The sequence below is a fragment of the Hyperolius riggenbachi genome, chromosome 2 (genome assembly GCF_040937935.1).
Source record: "Hyperolius riggenbachi isolate aHypRig1 chromosome 2, aHypRig1.pri, whole genome shotgun sequence".
In the NCBI taxonomy this organism is placed as follows: domain Eukaryota; kingdom Metazoa; phylum Chordata; class Amphibia; order Anura; family Hyperoliidae; genus Hyperolius; species Hyperolius riggenbachi.
Genome location: NC_090647.1, coordinates 341,953,530 through 341,971,956, shown reverse-complemented (window position 1 = coordinate 341,971,956; position 18,427 = coordinate 341,953,530). Strand labels below are relative to the sequence as shown.

At 46.4% G+C, this 18,427-nt stretch overlaps 1 protein-coding gene across 6 annotated transcripts in view; it reads right to left on the bottom strand.

The window, feature by feature from the left end:
• LOC137546709 (stathmin-1-A) overlaps positions 1-18,194 on the bottom strand; it is a 37,530-nt gene extending 19,336 nt beyond the window's left edge. Inside the window, exons 1-3 of one of the 6 annotated variants that reach the window (XM_068269473.1) lie at positions 18,003-18,194; positions 12,200-12,244; positions 1,549-1,721 (exon numbers count right to left, since the gene is read on the bottom strand). In XM_068269473.1, the coding sequence (XP_068125574.1) occupies positions 1,549-1,721; positions 12,200-12,212 (186 nt within the window). In that variant the 5' untranslated portion in view covers positions 12,213-12,244; positions 18,003-18,194. The other 5 variants (XM_068269474.1, XM_068269470.1, XM_068269471.1 and 2 more) reach the window with 5 other exon arrangements.
• Positions 18,195-18,427: the final 233 nt, after the last annotated feature.

Sequence of the window (18,427 nt, the reverse complement as noted above, 5' to 3'; positions counted from 1 at the left end):
AGTCAGGCAATTTAAACTGCAGCCAATTTACTTACCTGGGGCTTCCTCCTGCCCCTTGCAGATGACTTTCCCAGGCTGACAGCTCTGTTCACAGCTGCCGGCCCAGGGGTCCCCGCACAGTGCAGAGGTCGACCTTGAGGTACTCCTTACTGCGCCTGCGTGAAGTGCAATCACCCCACACACAGTAAGGACGACCTTGCACTGTGCGGGGACCCCGGGCCAGCGGCTGCAAACAGAGCCATCAGCGTGGGTCAGTCAACTGCAAGGGGCTGGAGGAAGCCCTGGGTAAATTAAGTCAGCTGTAATTTAAATTGCCTGATAAAAAAAAAAAAAAAAACTACGATCAAACTTCCTCACAAAGCAGGCAGGCTTGGTGGTGTGGAGGAAAAGGCCTAGAAGCAGCGGAGTAAAACGCAGAAAAAAAAAACCGTAATTATTCTTGCTTATTTCAATGTCCTGCACTGCTTCAGCAGGGAAAGGAGAAATACTGTTCGGGCCCATTTACACTTCCTCAGTTGGTATGCGATTTTCCATAGCAGTGTATTGTGAAAGATTTCAGTTAAAATGTGTTAAATGTGAGCTGTGCCATAGAAAAACATGGGCATTACTTTGAACATCAGTTTTCTTTCAGTTATAACAGAGCAACTGTGGAAGTGTAAAAGGGCCCTTACAGTGCAGCCCATGTCAGCTGGCAGGAACAGGGAGGATTTCTACATACGCAGTCTACATCCTTTTAAGGGAACCTAAACTGAGGATATGGATTTTTTCATATCCCTTTCCATTAAAGGGAACCTAAACTGAGAAGGTTATGGATTTTTCCTTTTAAACAATACCAGTTGCCTGGCAGCCCTGCTGATCTCTTTATCTGCAGTAGTGGCTGAATCACACAACTGAAACAAGCATGCAGCTAATACAGCCTGACTTCAGTCAGAGCACCTGACCTGTATGCTTGTTGAGGGGCTGTGGCTGAAAGTATTATGCTGGGAATACACGGGTCGATCCGGCGGCCGATTAGCCACCAGATCGACCCCAGCCGCGTCCCCGCGGATCGATTGCCGCTCGTCCTCACCGGCGCTTCCTCATCACCGCTCGATTCCCTGCCATTGTCCGCCGGCGGGTTTCGAGCGGGCGCGGGTTGAGCGGCTTGATCGGGCCAGCTGAATATCAGCTGGCGGGATCAACTGGTCGATAAACGGTACAGAAACGTACCGTGTATCCCCAGCATTAGAGACACAGGATCAGCAGCAGAGTCAGGCAACCTGTATTTTAAAAGGAAAAATACACAACCTTAGTTTAGGTTCCCTTTAAGGTACCCCAAGTCCACAAAAAAAATAAAATAAAATATATATGCTTCGTAACTAACACTAACAATTAGGTACATACTACCACCAGGGTTATCCCAGTAGCCCAATTTTCACTATAGCGCCCCTTTTAATAGGAGTGAAAAATGGCTTTAGACAAGCAGACAAACCTGACAGGAAAAGCTGAGTGTCTTGCCCAACAGACGTCATTATATAAAAGACAGAAACAAAATGTTAAAAAAGTCACCTTGCGCCTCTCCTCTGCTGCTTCCAACTTCTTCTGAATTTCTTCCAAAGAGCATTCTTTTTTCTTGGGGGAAGCAATTGAAAGATCTGGAGCAGCATCAGTGGATGGGGGACTCAGAATAAGCTCAAATGCCTGTCCTGACGCACGCTTTTCCAGCTCTTTGACTTTAATGTCTTAAAATGCAAATTAGATAAAATTTAGAACAGACTAGTTCCTTACTGGATGAAAGCACTTCTTTAATAGCCCACCCAAACGTGTAAAATAAGCAATACCAAACTAATCATCTAATGCCTGACAATCACCTAATACTTGCTAGTTAACCACCTAAGGACCACATGCTTACACCCCCCTAGTGACCAGGCTATTTTTTTACAATTCAGTGTTCTGCCTAATACCAGCACCCCCTGTGCCATGATGAAGTAGACTGTAGCCACATGTGGCCGAAGTAAAGGGAGTTTCTGCCCCTCTACCTAAAAAAATGCGGCCATTCTCTTCCTTCCAATGTGCTGCTCTCCCCTGCCCCCTAAAACGGGATTGTGCATGGTATGATTACCATGCTCAAACCGTGGTATACTGCGCCAACCCTGGAATCCAAATTAAAATCATAATATACAGTTAGTACAGCTATATCAGGATTTTAATTTGTATTAAAGAGCTTTTTAAACTGCAGACGACAAGCCCAGGGGCAGACTGGGCCCTTGGTCAGGGGGGGCCCCACTAGAGCACCCTGCAGGGGACGCAGCCAGTGAAAGGGAGCGATGGAACACTGTGGCGGAGAAGGGCAGTTGTCTTTCGCCCCCCCCCCCCGGCTCAATGTTTATTAGTCTCAGTGCAGCGGCTGACAGTGGCCGGGGACTTACCGCTGTTACAACTGGAGGAAGCTTTGATCTCTGTGCCGCTAGTCTGGTCTACTCAAGACCAGACTTGCGGCACACTGATCACAGCTCCCTCAGCCAGCGCCTTCCCCATCGCTCTGCTCACAGCTCCCTTTCAACGACAGACCTGGCTCTCCTGGGGGCAGACAGACCTGGCTACAAATACTGGGAACACCTACACCTGGCTACATATACTGGGGAGACTAATAGATCTGGCCATCTATACTGGAGACACCTATAGACTTGTTACTTCCACTGGGGATACCTTTTGACCTGGTTACCTATACTGGGGGCACCTATTTTGGGGGAACTGCTGCCAAATTATATTTGGGGAACGGCTGCTGTCAGATTACATCTATTTTGGGGGGAACAACTGCCATATCTATTTTGGAGGAACCTCTGCCATATTGCATGGATTTTTGGTGAAATTCTGTCAGATTACATGTATTTTGGGGGGGGGGGGGGGGGGGGGACACTATGGCAGAAATCAAACTTCCCCGGCAGACCTTTTACACTACGGCTAAGGTCATGTATATTTTTCCCGACCCATGACCACAACCATTTTTTGGTGCGCCGCGTGTAGGGTTGTTAGTGTAAGATATCTGTTGGCAGCAAATTATTATATCTTAGTCTGTAAAACAAACATGGAATGTGGGCCAACACTGGTATGGGGCCCCATAATCTATTGCCCGGGGGCCCCATGAGTTGTCCGCCCCTTGTTGGCGGTGCGCAGGCGCAGTAGTGGCTGCAGCACACAGCAATAGTTACATCTGCACTCCCCTGCATGGTACCGTATCCACTTCAATCCAGCACAGCTCTTTTCCCATAGAATCCACTTTAATGTAATTTTGTATGCATTTTCCTTACAATAAAGTGCTGCACAAGTGGTTACAGCCCGCTGTTTCAAGCCACAAGGGCTCTTGTTCACGAGAGCACAATACAACAATGTACAACACCAGCCTTATATACAGGTAGTCCCCGATTCATGAACGAGATAGGGACTGTACGTTCATTCTTAACCTGAATCCATTCTTAAGTCCGAACGCTGTGCCACTTCTATCCCCTTTGCCCCGTGTGCCCCTCTTTGCTTCCAGTGTCCTCACCCCCGCTGTGCCCCTTTGTCCCCTTCAGTGCCTTTTGTCTCCCACTGTGCCTTTAATGCCCCCCCCCCCCTTCCTCATTTTAAGTAGCCAAGTGCCCCAACATTAGCAGCCCCCTCTGCATCAATTATAAGGTCCCAAAATGCAGCACATGCATCAATAACAAAGGACATCCACAAATCATACACTATGCATCCTTGGTGACTGGCAACAGGGGTTAACAGGAAAGATCAAAGCACTTTTTTCAGGACAGGATGAGAGAGTTCCAGGCAGCTTACTGCAGCCCTCTGGAGTCATGTGAAATCAGTGAAAAGTAAACAAAAGCCCAGTCCAGGGGATAGCAATCTGCTATGTGTCCCCACACAGTGGGAAACTACAAACACTGTTGGCAAGAGGGAGACTGACCTGCCAGCAGCTTCTGCTCTGCCTGTGTCATGAATTAATTCTCCTGCATGAAGCACAAAGCAACTGTACGCACTGAGAATGGGTCAGGCAAACACACTAAACAGTCTGGATGCAGCCCCAGGGCCATATTCTGCCCACTTCGCCTCCTGCTCAAACTATCATACAGCACTGCCTTCTGTATATTATGTGACATACAGGAAGCTAAGCAATGCTGCAAGTCGAAAACTGCTGCTGGAACTCTCGCCAGGACCCAGGGAAGTTTGAAGCTGCCCTTTCAAACTTCCCTGTGCGGAAATGTTAGCGCGACCGGATCGGGCAGTTTGTATCGGCAGGTCATTCGTAAGTTGGGGACTATCTGTGGTGCATCATGAACTTGCATTATCCAATCAAAATCTGGCATGCAAATTGTAATGTTGGATATAATACAACGGCCATTTGATATAACTTCTGGACACTGCAGTCTGCAGCAAGGAAACAGGTAATTCCATAACGACCCCCTCTTATGTCCTGAATCTGCTGAAAAGGTGTTGCATTGCTTTGAACTTTGTATGCATGTAAACAGCCCGGTTGACCCAATATACAATAGGACTGACTGAAGTCTGCAAAGTTCAAAAGTGGGACAGGAACCTTTGAAGTTTGCATATCACAGCCAGCAAGGATATGACAAGCGTTTTGTGCAAACCTTCTGAGGAAATTAAATTATATCTGGACTTGTACCCCCGGGCTACAAAAATCGGACTATATACCGTAAGTCGGACTAAGACAGTCACAAATAGTCTTCTCTTGGAGGTAGCGCATAGCTATAGAGGATTCTGATCAAGTCAGAAATTCGTGCCCTCCCACGACCAAGTTAGACCTCGTACTGGTAACGTTTGATTCCAGTTTTTATTTTTGCAAACTGTCTTGTGTGTCTTCGTAATTTTTACTTTGTTTTTGTAAATCGTTTTGTATATATTCTTGTCTGCACTGTTCCACTTTTTGGAATATTAAATATTTAATAAGCCTGACTTCTGATGTACTAACAGCTCATAGCCTAGAAAGAGACTACAGTGTAATTGGCGTTAGAAGTTCAGTGCCAGATTGTGCCTTGCTACTGTGCAATTGTATTGTGTGTATGGCATTCCCATATTTGGCCTAAAGCGCAAAGCTGACCCAAATATACGAAAACGCCGGACTGCGTGCAGGCCACTCGACAGCAGAGTGGGAATTGTTGAAGTGTCTAGCAGCAACTAGTGGTGGCAGTGAGAAGTGTATTGAGGGGTGACAGCCTTGTGTTAGCTTGAATAAGACCGCTTCCCCTTGCGATCTGGTCCAACCCCCAGTCAGGAACTGCTTCTGCAGGCATGCCGCGGGGCCGATTCCTGATATTTATTGGCGGCAGTGTGGTGGGATCGTTTAGTACATTAGTACTAAATTCGAGCCACCAAACACTGACACCCGGAAATGCTTTGTATGGGACAAGGTGGGTCATATCAGTGTGAGTTGCCCAAAAAGGAAGAGGGAGGCCCCAAACTCCAGTGAAGTCCAAGCTGTTGTGTGCTACCAGGAATGCCACTAGCTATGCAGAGAATCTGCAGCTGGTCACAGTTGGGGGTACAATTGCCACTGGGCTGAGAGACACTGGAACAGAAGTGACTCTCATACATCCCCAGCTTGTAAATCCAGAGCAGTAAATTCCTGGGAAAAGAATTGCTGTCAAAGGAGTTGGGGGTGTCACCCCACCATACCCACCGCATTGGTACACCTGGATTGGGGGCCAGCAGTGGAATGAAGGAAGTTGGGGTAACTGATAAGATCTCCACCAATGTTTTGCTGGGTACTGACCTGGGTCGGTTAGTAGTCCGGTACGAGCCTAATCCAACCCCCGTGGAGCCTGCATCCCCACCAGAAGTCCTAGACTCATGTAAGGTACTGTGTGATAACTTTGCACATGGGGACGCTGGTGAGTCTCCAGGGGATAAGGAATATGAACTAGGAGCCAGCTCTAGCAAGTCTCCAGTGCCTAGGCCTGGAATGGGACATGCTGATACAGAGAAGGCAGAATGATGATGTAATTTATGATGCACATACTATCGATACAATCAATGCGGGAACTGTTGATGTCACTTGTGCAGTGCTGAATAGCGAAGTGTGTAATACAGATAATGTTGATGCTTTATGTAATGTACCAGACGACAATACGTGTAAGGCAGATAATGCTGAAGTCATATGTGATGTACTACACAATGCTATTTGTCATGTGGACACTCAGTCAGCTGCAGGAATAACCAGCAGTGTTTGCTGGTCTGCAGCAGATGAACTGCCCACTGAAGGGGCAGATGGCACCAGGCCAGATCCTTCCCCTTCAGAGGATTTTAAGATCAAATAATGTGATGAGCAATGATATGTGTATTGCAGACACCATCAGCTGCCGTGGTAACCAGCAGCGCTAGCGGGTCTACAGCAGAGGGACTGTCCACTGAAGTGGCAGATGTTGCTGGGTCAGCAGAGTCTGCTTCGGAACCTGTCACTGAGGGCCCAGGAGCCTCTCAGTTTGCAGCCTCCCTGGCGTGTGGGACAGGCAGCACAGCTCTCTGGGGCTGTTCGATTTGACAGCAGCCTGGAAGAGCTCAGGGGTCTGGCCAGAGGGTCACCAGCTGGGAGGGGCAGGCAGAGAGGGTTCTGGGAAGTTCTTTCCTCGAAGCCATCTAAAGTGGAGGAGGCAGACAATCGCTCCCCAAAGGGACAGAGAGGTAGCTCCTGCCACTAGAGACAGTGCGCGTAGTGACTTGAGAACCTTCACCAGCTGCGGCACTGTCTCTATGGTCGCGAATTCACAGGCGTCACTGACTCATCCCCCTGGTTGGTTACATCAGGTTGCCGGGGGCGAAACATTGCAGCAACCTGGCCTAGTTTTCCAGAAAGGTAGCTTGGAGCTAACTGCCAGGTGGGGAATCCTCCTGAGAATGCTAAGGAGTTACCCCACCAGTGTAGGCGCTGGCAAGATGATTCATGGGAATAGTCTGCCGTACTCCATTTTAAAAAGGGGAGGTGTAATGTTGGATATAATACAACGGCCATTTGATATAACTTTTATCCATGGGAAGCCATGTTTCATTTTCTGTCTATGTCATGTGTATGTCTGCTAAAAGCCAGTCTGGAATGTAGGCTGTGGGGTATAATTGTCACCTGGGTCAAGGAAGCTGCTAATGTGATTGTATGGCAGTGAGAAGTACATTAACATTCAGTTCCTCTGGACACTGCAGTCTCCAGCAAGGAAAAAGGTAATTACATAAAACCCCCTCTTTTGTCCTGAATCTGCTGAAAAGGTGTTGCGTTGCTTTGAACTTTGTATGCCTGTAAACAGCCTGGTTGACCCAATATACAATCGGACTAACTGAAGTCTGCAAAGTTCAAAAGTGGGACAGGAACCTTTGAAGTTTGCATATCACAGCCAGCAAGGGTATGACAAGAGTTGTGTGAACCTGAGGAAATTAAATTATATCTGTACTTGTACCCCCGGGCTACAAATTAAGACTATATAAGTCGGCCTAAGACGGTCACAAAACCTCTTCTCTTGGAGGTAGCACATAGCTAGAGATGATTCTGATCGTATCAGAAATTCGTGCCCTCCCACAACCAAGTTAGACCTTATACTGGTAACGTTTGATTCCAGTTTTTTGCAAACTGTCTTGTGTGTCTTTGTAATTTTTACTGTTTTTGTAAATCTTTTTGTATATGTTCTTGTCTGTACTGTTCCACTTTTTGAAATATTAAATATTTATTTAATAAGCCTGACTTCTGATGTACTAACAGCTCAGCCTAGAAAGACTACAGTGTAATTGGGGTTAGAAATTCAGCGCCCGATTGTGCCTTGCAACTGTGCGATTGCAGTGTGTGTATGGCGTTCCCGTATTTGGCCTCAAGCGCAAAGCTGACCCAAATACGAAAATGCCGGACTGCGTGCAGGCCAATTGACAGCAGTGAGAATTGTTGAAGTGCCTAGCAGCAGCTAGTGCTGGCAGTGAGAAATGTGTTAAGGGGTGACAGCCTTGTGTTAGCTGGATAAGGCTGCTTCCCCTCGAGATCTGGTCCAACCCCCAGTCGGAAACTGTTTCTGCAGGCGTGCTGCGGGGCTGGTTCCTGACACAAATGAGCGGACCTGATGGAAAACTTCACACAGATTGCCACATTGGCCCCTCCCCTTACTCATTGGTTGCTAGTCCATTTGAAATCTAGACACCACCAATGAGGGAAAACTGCTGCCCAGTCCATGATATAAACACTGAAAAATAGCTAAACAAGTTTAAAATCATTACTATGGGAAGCGTATCCTCTGTCCAAGCAGAAACAGCCAAAACCGCAATGCTGGCAGCAATGATTCCGCTGAAATATGTAAATCCGCAAACCACTGTCATGGGTTCAATTCTGCGTTAGAACGGAAATACATACACGCGGCGAAACTCTGCAAACCAAAACAGTCACACAGGCAATGGGGACACTACTAGCAAACGCATACAAGGTTATTAGCCATAGAGGGAGGAACATCGCACCTTAAAGAAAAAACTACTGAAAATGTAACTTAAAAAAAAATGCTTCATTTTGACAATTATGTATAAATGATTAGTTAGTGTTTTTCCCAGTGTAAAATCTTTCCTCTCCCTGATTTACATTCTGACATTTATCACATGGTGACATTTTTACTGCTGGCAGGTGAGGTCAGTGGAAGGAGATGCTGCTAGTTTTCTTGGCAGTTGAAATCAGCTGTAAACAGCTGTTATTTCCCACAATGCAATTAGGTTCACAGACAGGAAACTGTCAGGATCATGGTGCTGACCACACTGTGGCAGGGGTTTCCCCACAACAACAAGCATTCAGCACCCCGATAGGTTTGAGAAAAAAAGTAAAGATTTCTCGAGGGAAAGTGGGTATCAGCTACTGATTGGGATGAAGTTCAATTCTTGGTTACAGTTTCTCTTTAAAGATGACAACCCTACAGTATAAAAGCACAATATATGCAATGCATAAGAGCACCTTCAAAGATGAAATTTGTGTTTTGGACTAAATGCACACTACCAGCTTCCCCTTGGGCTCCAGGAGAAAATTTTCAGCCGGGAAAGGAAGTATTGTACCTGCCCAGATGTAAATATAAATGCCATGTGCTGTTTGGAGGGGGGGGGTTGCAAGCTCTGGAACAAGAAGGCACAGGACGACAGAGAAGCCTCATTAAAGAAAACCTGTAATAAGAAAAACCTCCCCTGGGCGGTACTCACCTGGGGTGGTGGAAGCCTCCGGATCCTATTGAGGCTTCCCCTGTCGTCCTCGTCCCACATCAGCTGTAGATAAAGCTCCACAAACAGCGGGGATGTAAATATTTACCTTCCTGGCTCCAGCGCAGTATCTGCTCTCCGCCTCGGAGATAGGCGGAAATACCCGATTGCTGTTGGGCCGCTCTATTGCGCAGGCGCAAGTTGCCTGCACAGTAGAGCGCACCCGACAGATCGCCCATTTTCACCTATCTCCATGCGGAGAGCCGCAACAGCGCCACCGCTGGCGCCAGGGAAGGTAAATAAATCAGCGCTTGTCGGCCTTGTCAAGGGAGATTCCGGGACACTTCGGGGAGGAGCCAGCGCTGGAGGAGAGGGGGAAGCCTCATTGGGACCCTGAGGCTTCCCCCTCCCGAGAAGAGTACCCCCCGGGGAGCATTTTTTGTTACAGGTTCTCTTAAAGCTCTAGAGGGTTCCCCCTCTTGAGGCAAGTGCCCCCTCAGAGCACCTTTTTCCCTTTCAGGTTTCTTTAAACTAAAGATACTGGTTGCTTTCTTGGCTTGTCTCATTCAAATTAAAACAAAAAACAATTGAAAGACCATCACCTTCTCTAGACCAAGTCTAGTCAGAGTTCAATTTCATTTCTAGACATATCCCAAAATAAAGGGGAAATGCCACCTTTTTGACAGGCAAAGCAACAGTTTGGACTACAGCATTCCTAGGTGTAAAATGTAGGATTTTTACATTGTGACAGATGTCACGGGGAGATCACTCACCCTCTGTGCACTGCTGTTCACATTGCGTTCCAGCTCTCATACTACCTCCTTCACAGCCGAGAGGAGGAAGTAGCCAGAGATCTGAAAGAGAACCAGGTGTTTCTGCCACGCCACTACAGCCACAATATTTGTTGCCATCTCAGCGGTAAATGTAAGCGAGGTATTCCACGTTAAACGCCCGCCAGGGGCATACCTGCAGGGTTTCTCACCCTGCCCGTGCTCCCTGCTGTTCCCCATAAATGAGAGAATGAATCTCATTCCAGCATAGTGACCCAGAGGTCACGAAAGTGAAAGTTGGCCATCGCGGGCCACAGGAGCAGCAGTTTGAGGCTACCTGATCTCCTGCGCAGTGGAGATTGGCTGTTTGTTCATCCCAACACAGCCAGTGTTTCAGCAGTGCCATCTAGTGACAGCAAGGCCTTGCTGTACTGCAGGTACGCGATAATGCTTCATTACAGACCTTCTACACAAGTCTGGTGCCCTTTAACTTTTGCTTGTTGAACATAATTGAAAAACCACCAAGCAGCGATCAACTACCTTATAGAATTAGAAAAAGGGAATTGGCTTCCAAGTCCATGTATCCAAATCACTCAGCCAGGAGATATGTAGAGGAAAAATAGAACTACAACAAAAAACAAATGTAGATCCGAGATAAACTTTTACTCATTGCATAATTGTGTTCCTTCCATATAGTTTATAGGGCATTCCTCAAGCCAAATACTTTTTTTTTAATTTAATACTCAAAATTCCCTATAAACTAAACAAGCCTCGCCCACAGCTCAAAGTGCCTTGGCACTTCATGTAGCAAGGGCTTATGGGAGTTTAGTCTGGGCAGGAGGAGGTTACTTGCCAGAGATTTCAGAGGCAGAGGGGAAGAGGGAGCAGGAGGAAAGGGGAGTCAGCTGACGGCTGGAGATGCAGTTGCAGCTTGCCTGTGTGTAATGTGACAAACAAAACATGGCCGCTGTCATTGTATCAGGAATAAACCAACATGAAATTGTTGAAGCTGTTTGCAGCTAGATTTGCTGTGTAAACTATCTAAACTTTAGATAAGATAGAGATATATACAAGTTACTTGTCAGTTTTTCATCTCGAATGCACTTTAACACTAGTCTGTACTAGTAGCAGGTGTCACTGCAGGTCGCTTTATGTACAAACTGCCAGAATGTTCATCCAGTGCAGGTTGCAGACAATGCATAAAATTCAAATGACAGCTATAGCATGGTGGCGTTAACTCATCTGTCCACCTTTCGCAGAGCACTACAGATGGTTGAGCCCAAAGCCTAGCAACATATTGGTACAGTAAGCATTCTAATACCGCTGCTCAAAACTAACTTTACAAGTCACAAAACTAAAGTGTGCACCAGATCACCTAGGCTACTACAACATTCTATTCAGGTCTCAAATAGACACTCTTCTACGTACCAAATTTTGAATGGTGCTTCAGAACTCCCCAGCAAGCCATTGCCTCACTCCCAATCCAGAAATTACAGTCAAGTTGCCATGCAACACCATTACACAATCTGATTTTGGGAGTGCCTAAATAAATGTAGGCAGTTTCAGGTGCATGTTATGCCATCTTAAAGAGGAACTCCAGTGAAAATAATGTAATAAAAAAAGTGCTTCATTTTTACAATAATTATGTATAAATGATTTAGTCAGTGTTTGCTCATTGTAAAATCTTTCCTCTCCCAGATTCACATTCTGACATGTATTACATGGTGACATTGTTACTGTGGGCAGATTATGTAGCTGGTCTGGCTTTAACAGACAGCTGTAAGCAGCTATTTCCTGTCTGAACATTGTTACATTGTGGCAGTTTGCCCAGAGTACCGTACGGTACCAGAGCCTCTTGTGGGAGGGGTTTCAGCACAAAATCAGTCATACAGCGCCCCCTGATGGTCTGTTTGTGAAAATCATTATTTTTCTCATGTAAAAGTGGGTATCAGCTACTGATTGGGATAAAGTTCAATTCTTGGTCGGAGTTTCTCTTTAAGGAAATGTTGACACTTGTGCAGACAAGCAATGCTGCTACAGTTGCATTTTCCAACAGCAGCATACCCTATTCCATGGCAATTGTGGAAATGCAAATGCTCTACAACTGCTCTACAAACAAACAAAGCAGAACTGTGTGCATACAGGGGGGAAAAAAAACCAAAAAAAAAACATTTTAAAGTTTATTGCTAAAACAAAAACTAAATTTTTTAAGTTCACACCCATACAAAGCCAAAGTAGGTAAAAAGTCATACCAGAGTCTGCCATGGCTGAAAGTGCAAGTGAAGAGCTCCCAGAGGCTGCAAGGGAAAAAAAGTAAAATACATTTAAATCAAGTACATTAAAACATTTTAGATTTTGATTGATGTCAGTTAGCTAGATTAATCATTATTTCATACCACTATAAGGCACTGACAAAATAATGGTCCTAAAATATATACAGTATGTCCAATTTGCCATGTCCATAGCTGGGGGGGGGGGGGGGGGGGGGGGGGGCTGGACGGGTATCTTCCTCGCTGATTGCTCACATGGAAAACATGTTTTAACCAAGAACCCTAAAGGTGGCCATACACTCAGATTTTACCAGATTTCTGGCAGATGCCTGTCAAGTCAAATCTGATGTGTGTCACACACTAGAAACAGATTTCCAATAGATTTCAGAATTAAATCTATTGGAAAAATCGATCTAAACGCATTATTGGACCATAAAGGTAGCCATGCACTGGTCGATTTGCCATCAGATTCGACCAACAGATCCCTCTGATCAAATCTGATTAGAGAGTGACCGTATGGCTGCCTTTACTGCAAACAGACTGAATCGATTTCAGCCTGAAACCGATTCACCATCTGCTGAGCTGCCGCCTCTCTCGCGCGCCCCCCCACATAAATTACCTTGAAGCCTGGTCCCGGGCATCTTTTCTGCATCCGCGTATAACTTTGTCACTCCAGTGACAGCGGAAGTTCAAATAGAACGCCCTCTATTTGTACTTCCGCTGTCACTGCAGTGACACAGGAAGTTATACACGGATGCGGAAGGTGATGGAGAAGATGCCCGGAGCCAGCTTCAGGTAATGTATACCTGCGTCGATCGTACGCCGCTAGCAAGGCGCTCCCTACCCGCGGGCGATCAACGGTAATTTCCCGCACAGAGCGATCGACAGGACCGATCTATTTCAGGACGAAATTGATTGAAATTTAGCGTTTAGCGTGAACAATTTGACAGCATATTTGATCCTAGTGATCGAATCTGCTGTCGATCGGCGGGTAATCTGCCTAGTGTATGGCCGGCTTTAGATTCAATGCAATTCTATGGGCCATTGATCTGCTGCCAGCAGCAGATTGACCTAGATTTTACATCCTGTCAGATCAAATCGATCGAAATCTGCCGCAAATCAAATGGCTCAGTATTTTTGTGTTTTGTAACTGTACAATGTAAGGAATACATCATGATTTAGTTTTAATAAACATAAGCCAGGTTTTTATTTATTAAGCCGCATCCCTGCCTAAAGTATTGTTTTTGATTGAGAGCAGTCAATCTAAACCAATTCCTCTGTCTAACAAAGAAAACTTGGGCGCAGGATACAGCCAGTATATGGCTGATCCTGCTGCTGCACAAGTTCCCAGCCGTGTTAAAGAGAATCATAGACAAAATAGCATATTTATACATACCTGGGGCTTCCTCCAGCCCTATCAGCCTGGATCGCTCCCACACCGCCTTTCTCCGCTGCCTCTGTCAGCCGGTCCCGGGTCCCGTCATTTCAGCCAGTCGACGCAAGCGCAGTGCGCTCCCGCCGTACTGCACAGGTGCATGCGTACAGAGCCGGATGGAGCCCTTGGGCATGCGGAAGACAGGCTGCTTCCGGCGGAAGTGATGGGACCCGGTGCCGGCGATAGAGGCAGCGGAGGAGCGATCCAAGCTTATGGGGCTGGAGGAAGGTATGTATAACATCTTTCTTTCATTTTTAAAATACTTTAGTCTCTGGTTCCCTTTAAATACTATTCCCCCTCTAGGCCACCATGGATGGTGGGGAATAAAATAATTTGTTATTGTGTTTTAAAAGTAACTTCAGTTCCGTCTGACAGCAAAAAAGTTACTCCCTGTGCGCTGCTATAGCCGTAATTCCTATTACGGCCTATGGTGATACTGGCTGCGCTCAAGTCTCCAGCGCTGGAATCACCGTGTTCGTTGTGTAGGGTCAATGAGATACAAATAACTAAGCTGATGCAAGATTATGCAAATTTTGATTCAAATGTATGCCTCTTGAGAATGAACCAATTCCATTAAGTGCAAAGGTTCGTATACACGTCTGATAAAGATGGTTCCCAACGAACAATCTGTGACGTATACACGATATTAAAATGAGATGCGATTCGTCGTCCGTAATGAACGACTTTGTACATGTGAACGATTTTAGAAGTACTGGACGACCGATAATGTATGCGTGCGCAAACGGAAGTGATGCAAAAATATGACAACGTAGTACACAGATTTTTACAAATATAACGATTTCTGAGTTTATTAGATTAGTGGGAAGTACGTTATTTAACGTTCATGTATTTGTTCGTTCATGGGGTTTAATTTTCATACAGGAAAACCACATTTTTGAGTACGGAGTAAAGAATCTTCCCGAACTACAAACATGAGCAGAACATCAGATGAGTTATCGGATGATCTCTGTACACATGATGACTGAACGATTATCTGTTGAAAAAAATCCACCGAGTTGGATCAGCTAATTGAACAATAACGATCGTTAAACAAAAAACAATTGTTTTTTAACGCACGATTATAGTTCAAATTATCGTTATCGGGCATTTTCAAACAATCTTTATCAGACGTGTGTACTCAGCTTAACTCTAATTGGTCCATTTTCAAGCTGTATAAATTCCAGTGTTCTCCCCAGACTTTTAGCAAAGTGCACCAACCAGCTGATTTTGGTGAGCTTCCAGCTAATTTTGATGAGCACCCGGCTGTCATCAGCTCACCTTTTCATCCTACTCCTATGCTGTAAGCAGATGCGCTGGACCTGCATTCTCCTGTAACACCCCACTTCCTCCAGCCCCAAGCTCCCAGCATGTCCCCTCGCCACAGCTCTGAAGTCAGCTGTTCGCCGCAGCTCTGTCCCAGCCCCTGCGATGACGTCAGGCCGACCTCCAGGTCGGCCTGTACTGCGCATGCACAAGCGGCGCTGTCAATCACCGCCACGTGGACTGGAGCAGGCAGTCCACTCTGGTCCACATGGTGGTGATTGACAGCGCAGGCGCAGTACAGGCCAACCTGACATCGCCAGGGACCGGGACCAGCTGACTGCAGAGAGGGACATGCTGGGAGCTTCGGGCTGGAGGAAGCCCCGGGTAAGTAGCACTTATTTTCTTAAATTTATCCTGATTCTTTAAAAACACAGAATTTTTAACTATAGATTTGCCTAAGGTAAACTTTAGTGACTACTACATTCTTTGTCACCATGGTGATAACAGTAAAACCAGCTCAGAAACATTAAACACAGGAGATGAGCTTAGTGAATTGTGGCCAATATCAAAAGATGGTGACCGCTACTGAGTACATTTGTGTGCAGTTTATTGGGGAGGGGGGGGGGGTATTTTTGATCTTTCTCTGATTCAGATCAAGAGGGCACAATCTGTTTACTATTAGCAACTGGCAAACTATTACTATTAGCAAGTCTAGTTGAGGTGCACTAATAAGTGTGTAATAAATTTGAATCCCTGAGAGCAGGGATGCTGCCTGTTTTTTCAGCTATTTGCAGTTGAGCTGGAGGTGTGGCACCTGGTTTAGTTTTTGGCTGAGGGAAAGCTTGCAGCTAATATCATTGGGTATGCATGTCAATGGAGAAGTGCTGCACAGATGAAAGTCAGGGATTACTTAGCTCAAATTAAGTGTCTGCATGCATCTTACAAGGGAATTATGCAATCTTTGGTTTGACAATAGAGTAAAGTGGGTTATTCTGGCACCAACGGTGCTTCCCTTTCTTGGGGTACCACTCAAGAGAGGTTAGGGTGGGGGCAAAAAGGCAGCCTACACAAGTCACCCCTGTTCACACGCAAGTGATTGTGCGTGGCACTGATTGAGGGGAGCCACACTCTGCAATGGGGGCTGCCGACTAGAGATTTAACCTCAATAGGATCCTGAGGATTCCCTCTCTGCAGGCAAGAACTTGTTTTGAACCCAAGCTTCGGCTCAGGTTCACTTTAAAGCTCAATATTGTGACATTTTGACTGGAACATTTTATTCTTTTTTGCATTTTATCAAAGTTTAATAAAAAAAAAACAAATCTGGGCAAAGGTTAATGGTTTATTAAACACTGCCTTTCAGCTGCCTTGTGCTCATTGCCCAGAGGGCTGGAAGACCTGTGTGGAAATCAGTATTTTAAAGAAAGAAAATGAGGAAATAAAGTTCACATACTAACCCGAGTTGTGGGATGCTGCTAGATGCTCCAGAGGCATCCCAGAACATTTGCAAGACCATCACTGCTAGCCAAGCCCCTTTTTATCTCTGTGGACACACTCCCATCTGTGCACAAGTGTGGCCATACTACTGCCCAGTAACAGTAAGCGGCTTGGGGGGTGAGAGACTGTGCTACCGGGCATGCAGACAGTACCCACTTGTACGCTGATGGGAGTGCAGCCAGGAGAACGTATAAGACTATCTACTGTTGAATATAATCAGAGGATTGCAGAGGACGCATCCACTAGGTGGCATTAATTACTATTCCCTCTCCAGACCGCTAAGGCTAGTAGGGAAAGATGTAACTGGTGGAGTTTTATCACCACCTAGTGGATGCGCCCAGCTAACGGAGAAGTACCCTGTCATATTAGAATCTGCCATATCTAGAGCACTTACATATCCTATAAGTTGACCATTTTTGTGAGGTTTATTGTAGTGATGGGTCGCTCACGAACGAGCCGGCTCTTTGCTGCGAACGACAAGAGCCGGCTCTCAGTTTTAAAAGAGCCGATGCCTCAGCCGCCCCACAGAGCTCTGATATAAAGGGCGCTGAGGCATGCTGGGAGATGTAGTCCTCTTCCAGCTTGTAGGAGTGTATGGGGCGGAGCAGAGCAGTAGCAGGAGTGATTGCCCCATTCCAAGAAGCAGTCTGGAGTTGTCATGGAGACAGGGGCAGGGCTTTTACTCCAATTCTGAGTGGTGTCTAGTGATATGTAATGAAGAGCCGATTCAAAGCCGGCTCTTTGATGGGAGCCGATTCAGAAGAGCCGATTCTCCTAAAAGAGCCGGAATTCCCATCACTAGTTTATTGATTGAAAATCTGATCAGACATGTTTCAACAAGTAATTTCCTAATCCAAGAACAACAGTACATTCTAGCACAGGGCATTAGCCAGCTACAAAAGTGAATGAAAAGTAAACAACCCATGAGTTGAGGGTGTGTGGGGAAGATTTTTTATTTTCTTCAGCATATTGGTCTCCATCCTCAACTTGAAAACCTAGACTAAGCTGAGGAAGGAATCTGAGGGCATAAAGCAACGCTGTATCCTATAGTTGGAGCAGCAGCCAATCATGTAGTGTAGGCAACAGCTACCTGGCATAAGTGGTCCACATCACAAAGGGTCGCATGGCAATTGCCTCCACATGGTGACTGACAAGACGCCACAAAGGAGGCAGCAGCCACATCTCCGCCACACCCGGCAACCAGGCACGGGAGAAGAGGCAGCGGGGACCACATGAGGCAGCAACCAATAGAGGGCAAGGCGGTGCCAGACACACATCGCACCTGAACGGATCAATCGGGGAGCGCGCCTATTATACCCAGACAGATGCAGCGCAGACACAGCCTACTACAGCCACAATCATGTCACACAGCGGCTCCGGGAGTCATTCTTACATTCACTAGACGTCACTATAACAACAGCGTAGTACCAGACATGCCTATATGCAAGCATCGCACTATAGAGCCACCTGTTCCACCATTCACAGACAGCACCGCCATGCAAACAGGTGTCCTCCGCTTCATCCTCCCCATCCCACAACCCCAAGAGCCAGACCACGCTGTGCCTACACAGCCATCAGCAGCCGTCCTCTCACCTGCTTCTGCCGAGTAATACCGCGCGCGCTCTCTGTCTGCAACAGCGAACAAAAGCTCCCACCTCGGCCACGTGACCCGCAGTACGCGCCCCTCATTGGCCGAGATATTCAGAAATAGACAAGATCTGTCACTCCGCCCATCGCCAAATGGCGCGCAAAGGGTCTGGGTGCGCAGAGAATGGGCAGGTGAGCTGCCTGTGTGAGTGCAGTGGCCGCTTCAGCGCCATGCAGGCAGGGGGTGAGAGGAGCAGACGGCTATACATGCTCCACATTTCACAAAGAAAAGATATCACACCAATTCTGGTTTTGTTGTAAAAAAAATAAAACAATACGGTATGCTGAAATCTCGGGTAGACAATGTAATAACTGTAGTACACATATTATCTGGGCATTCATGTGCGAGATCTATGTATGTTCTACAAAAG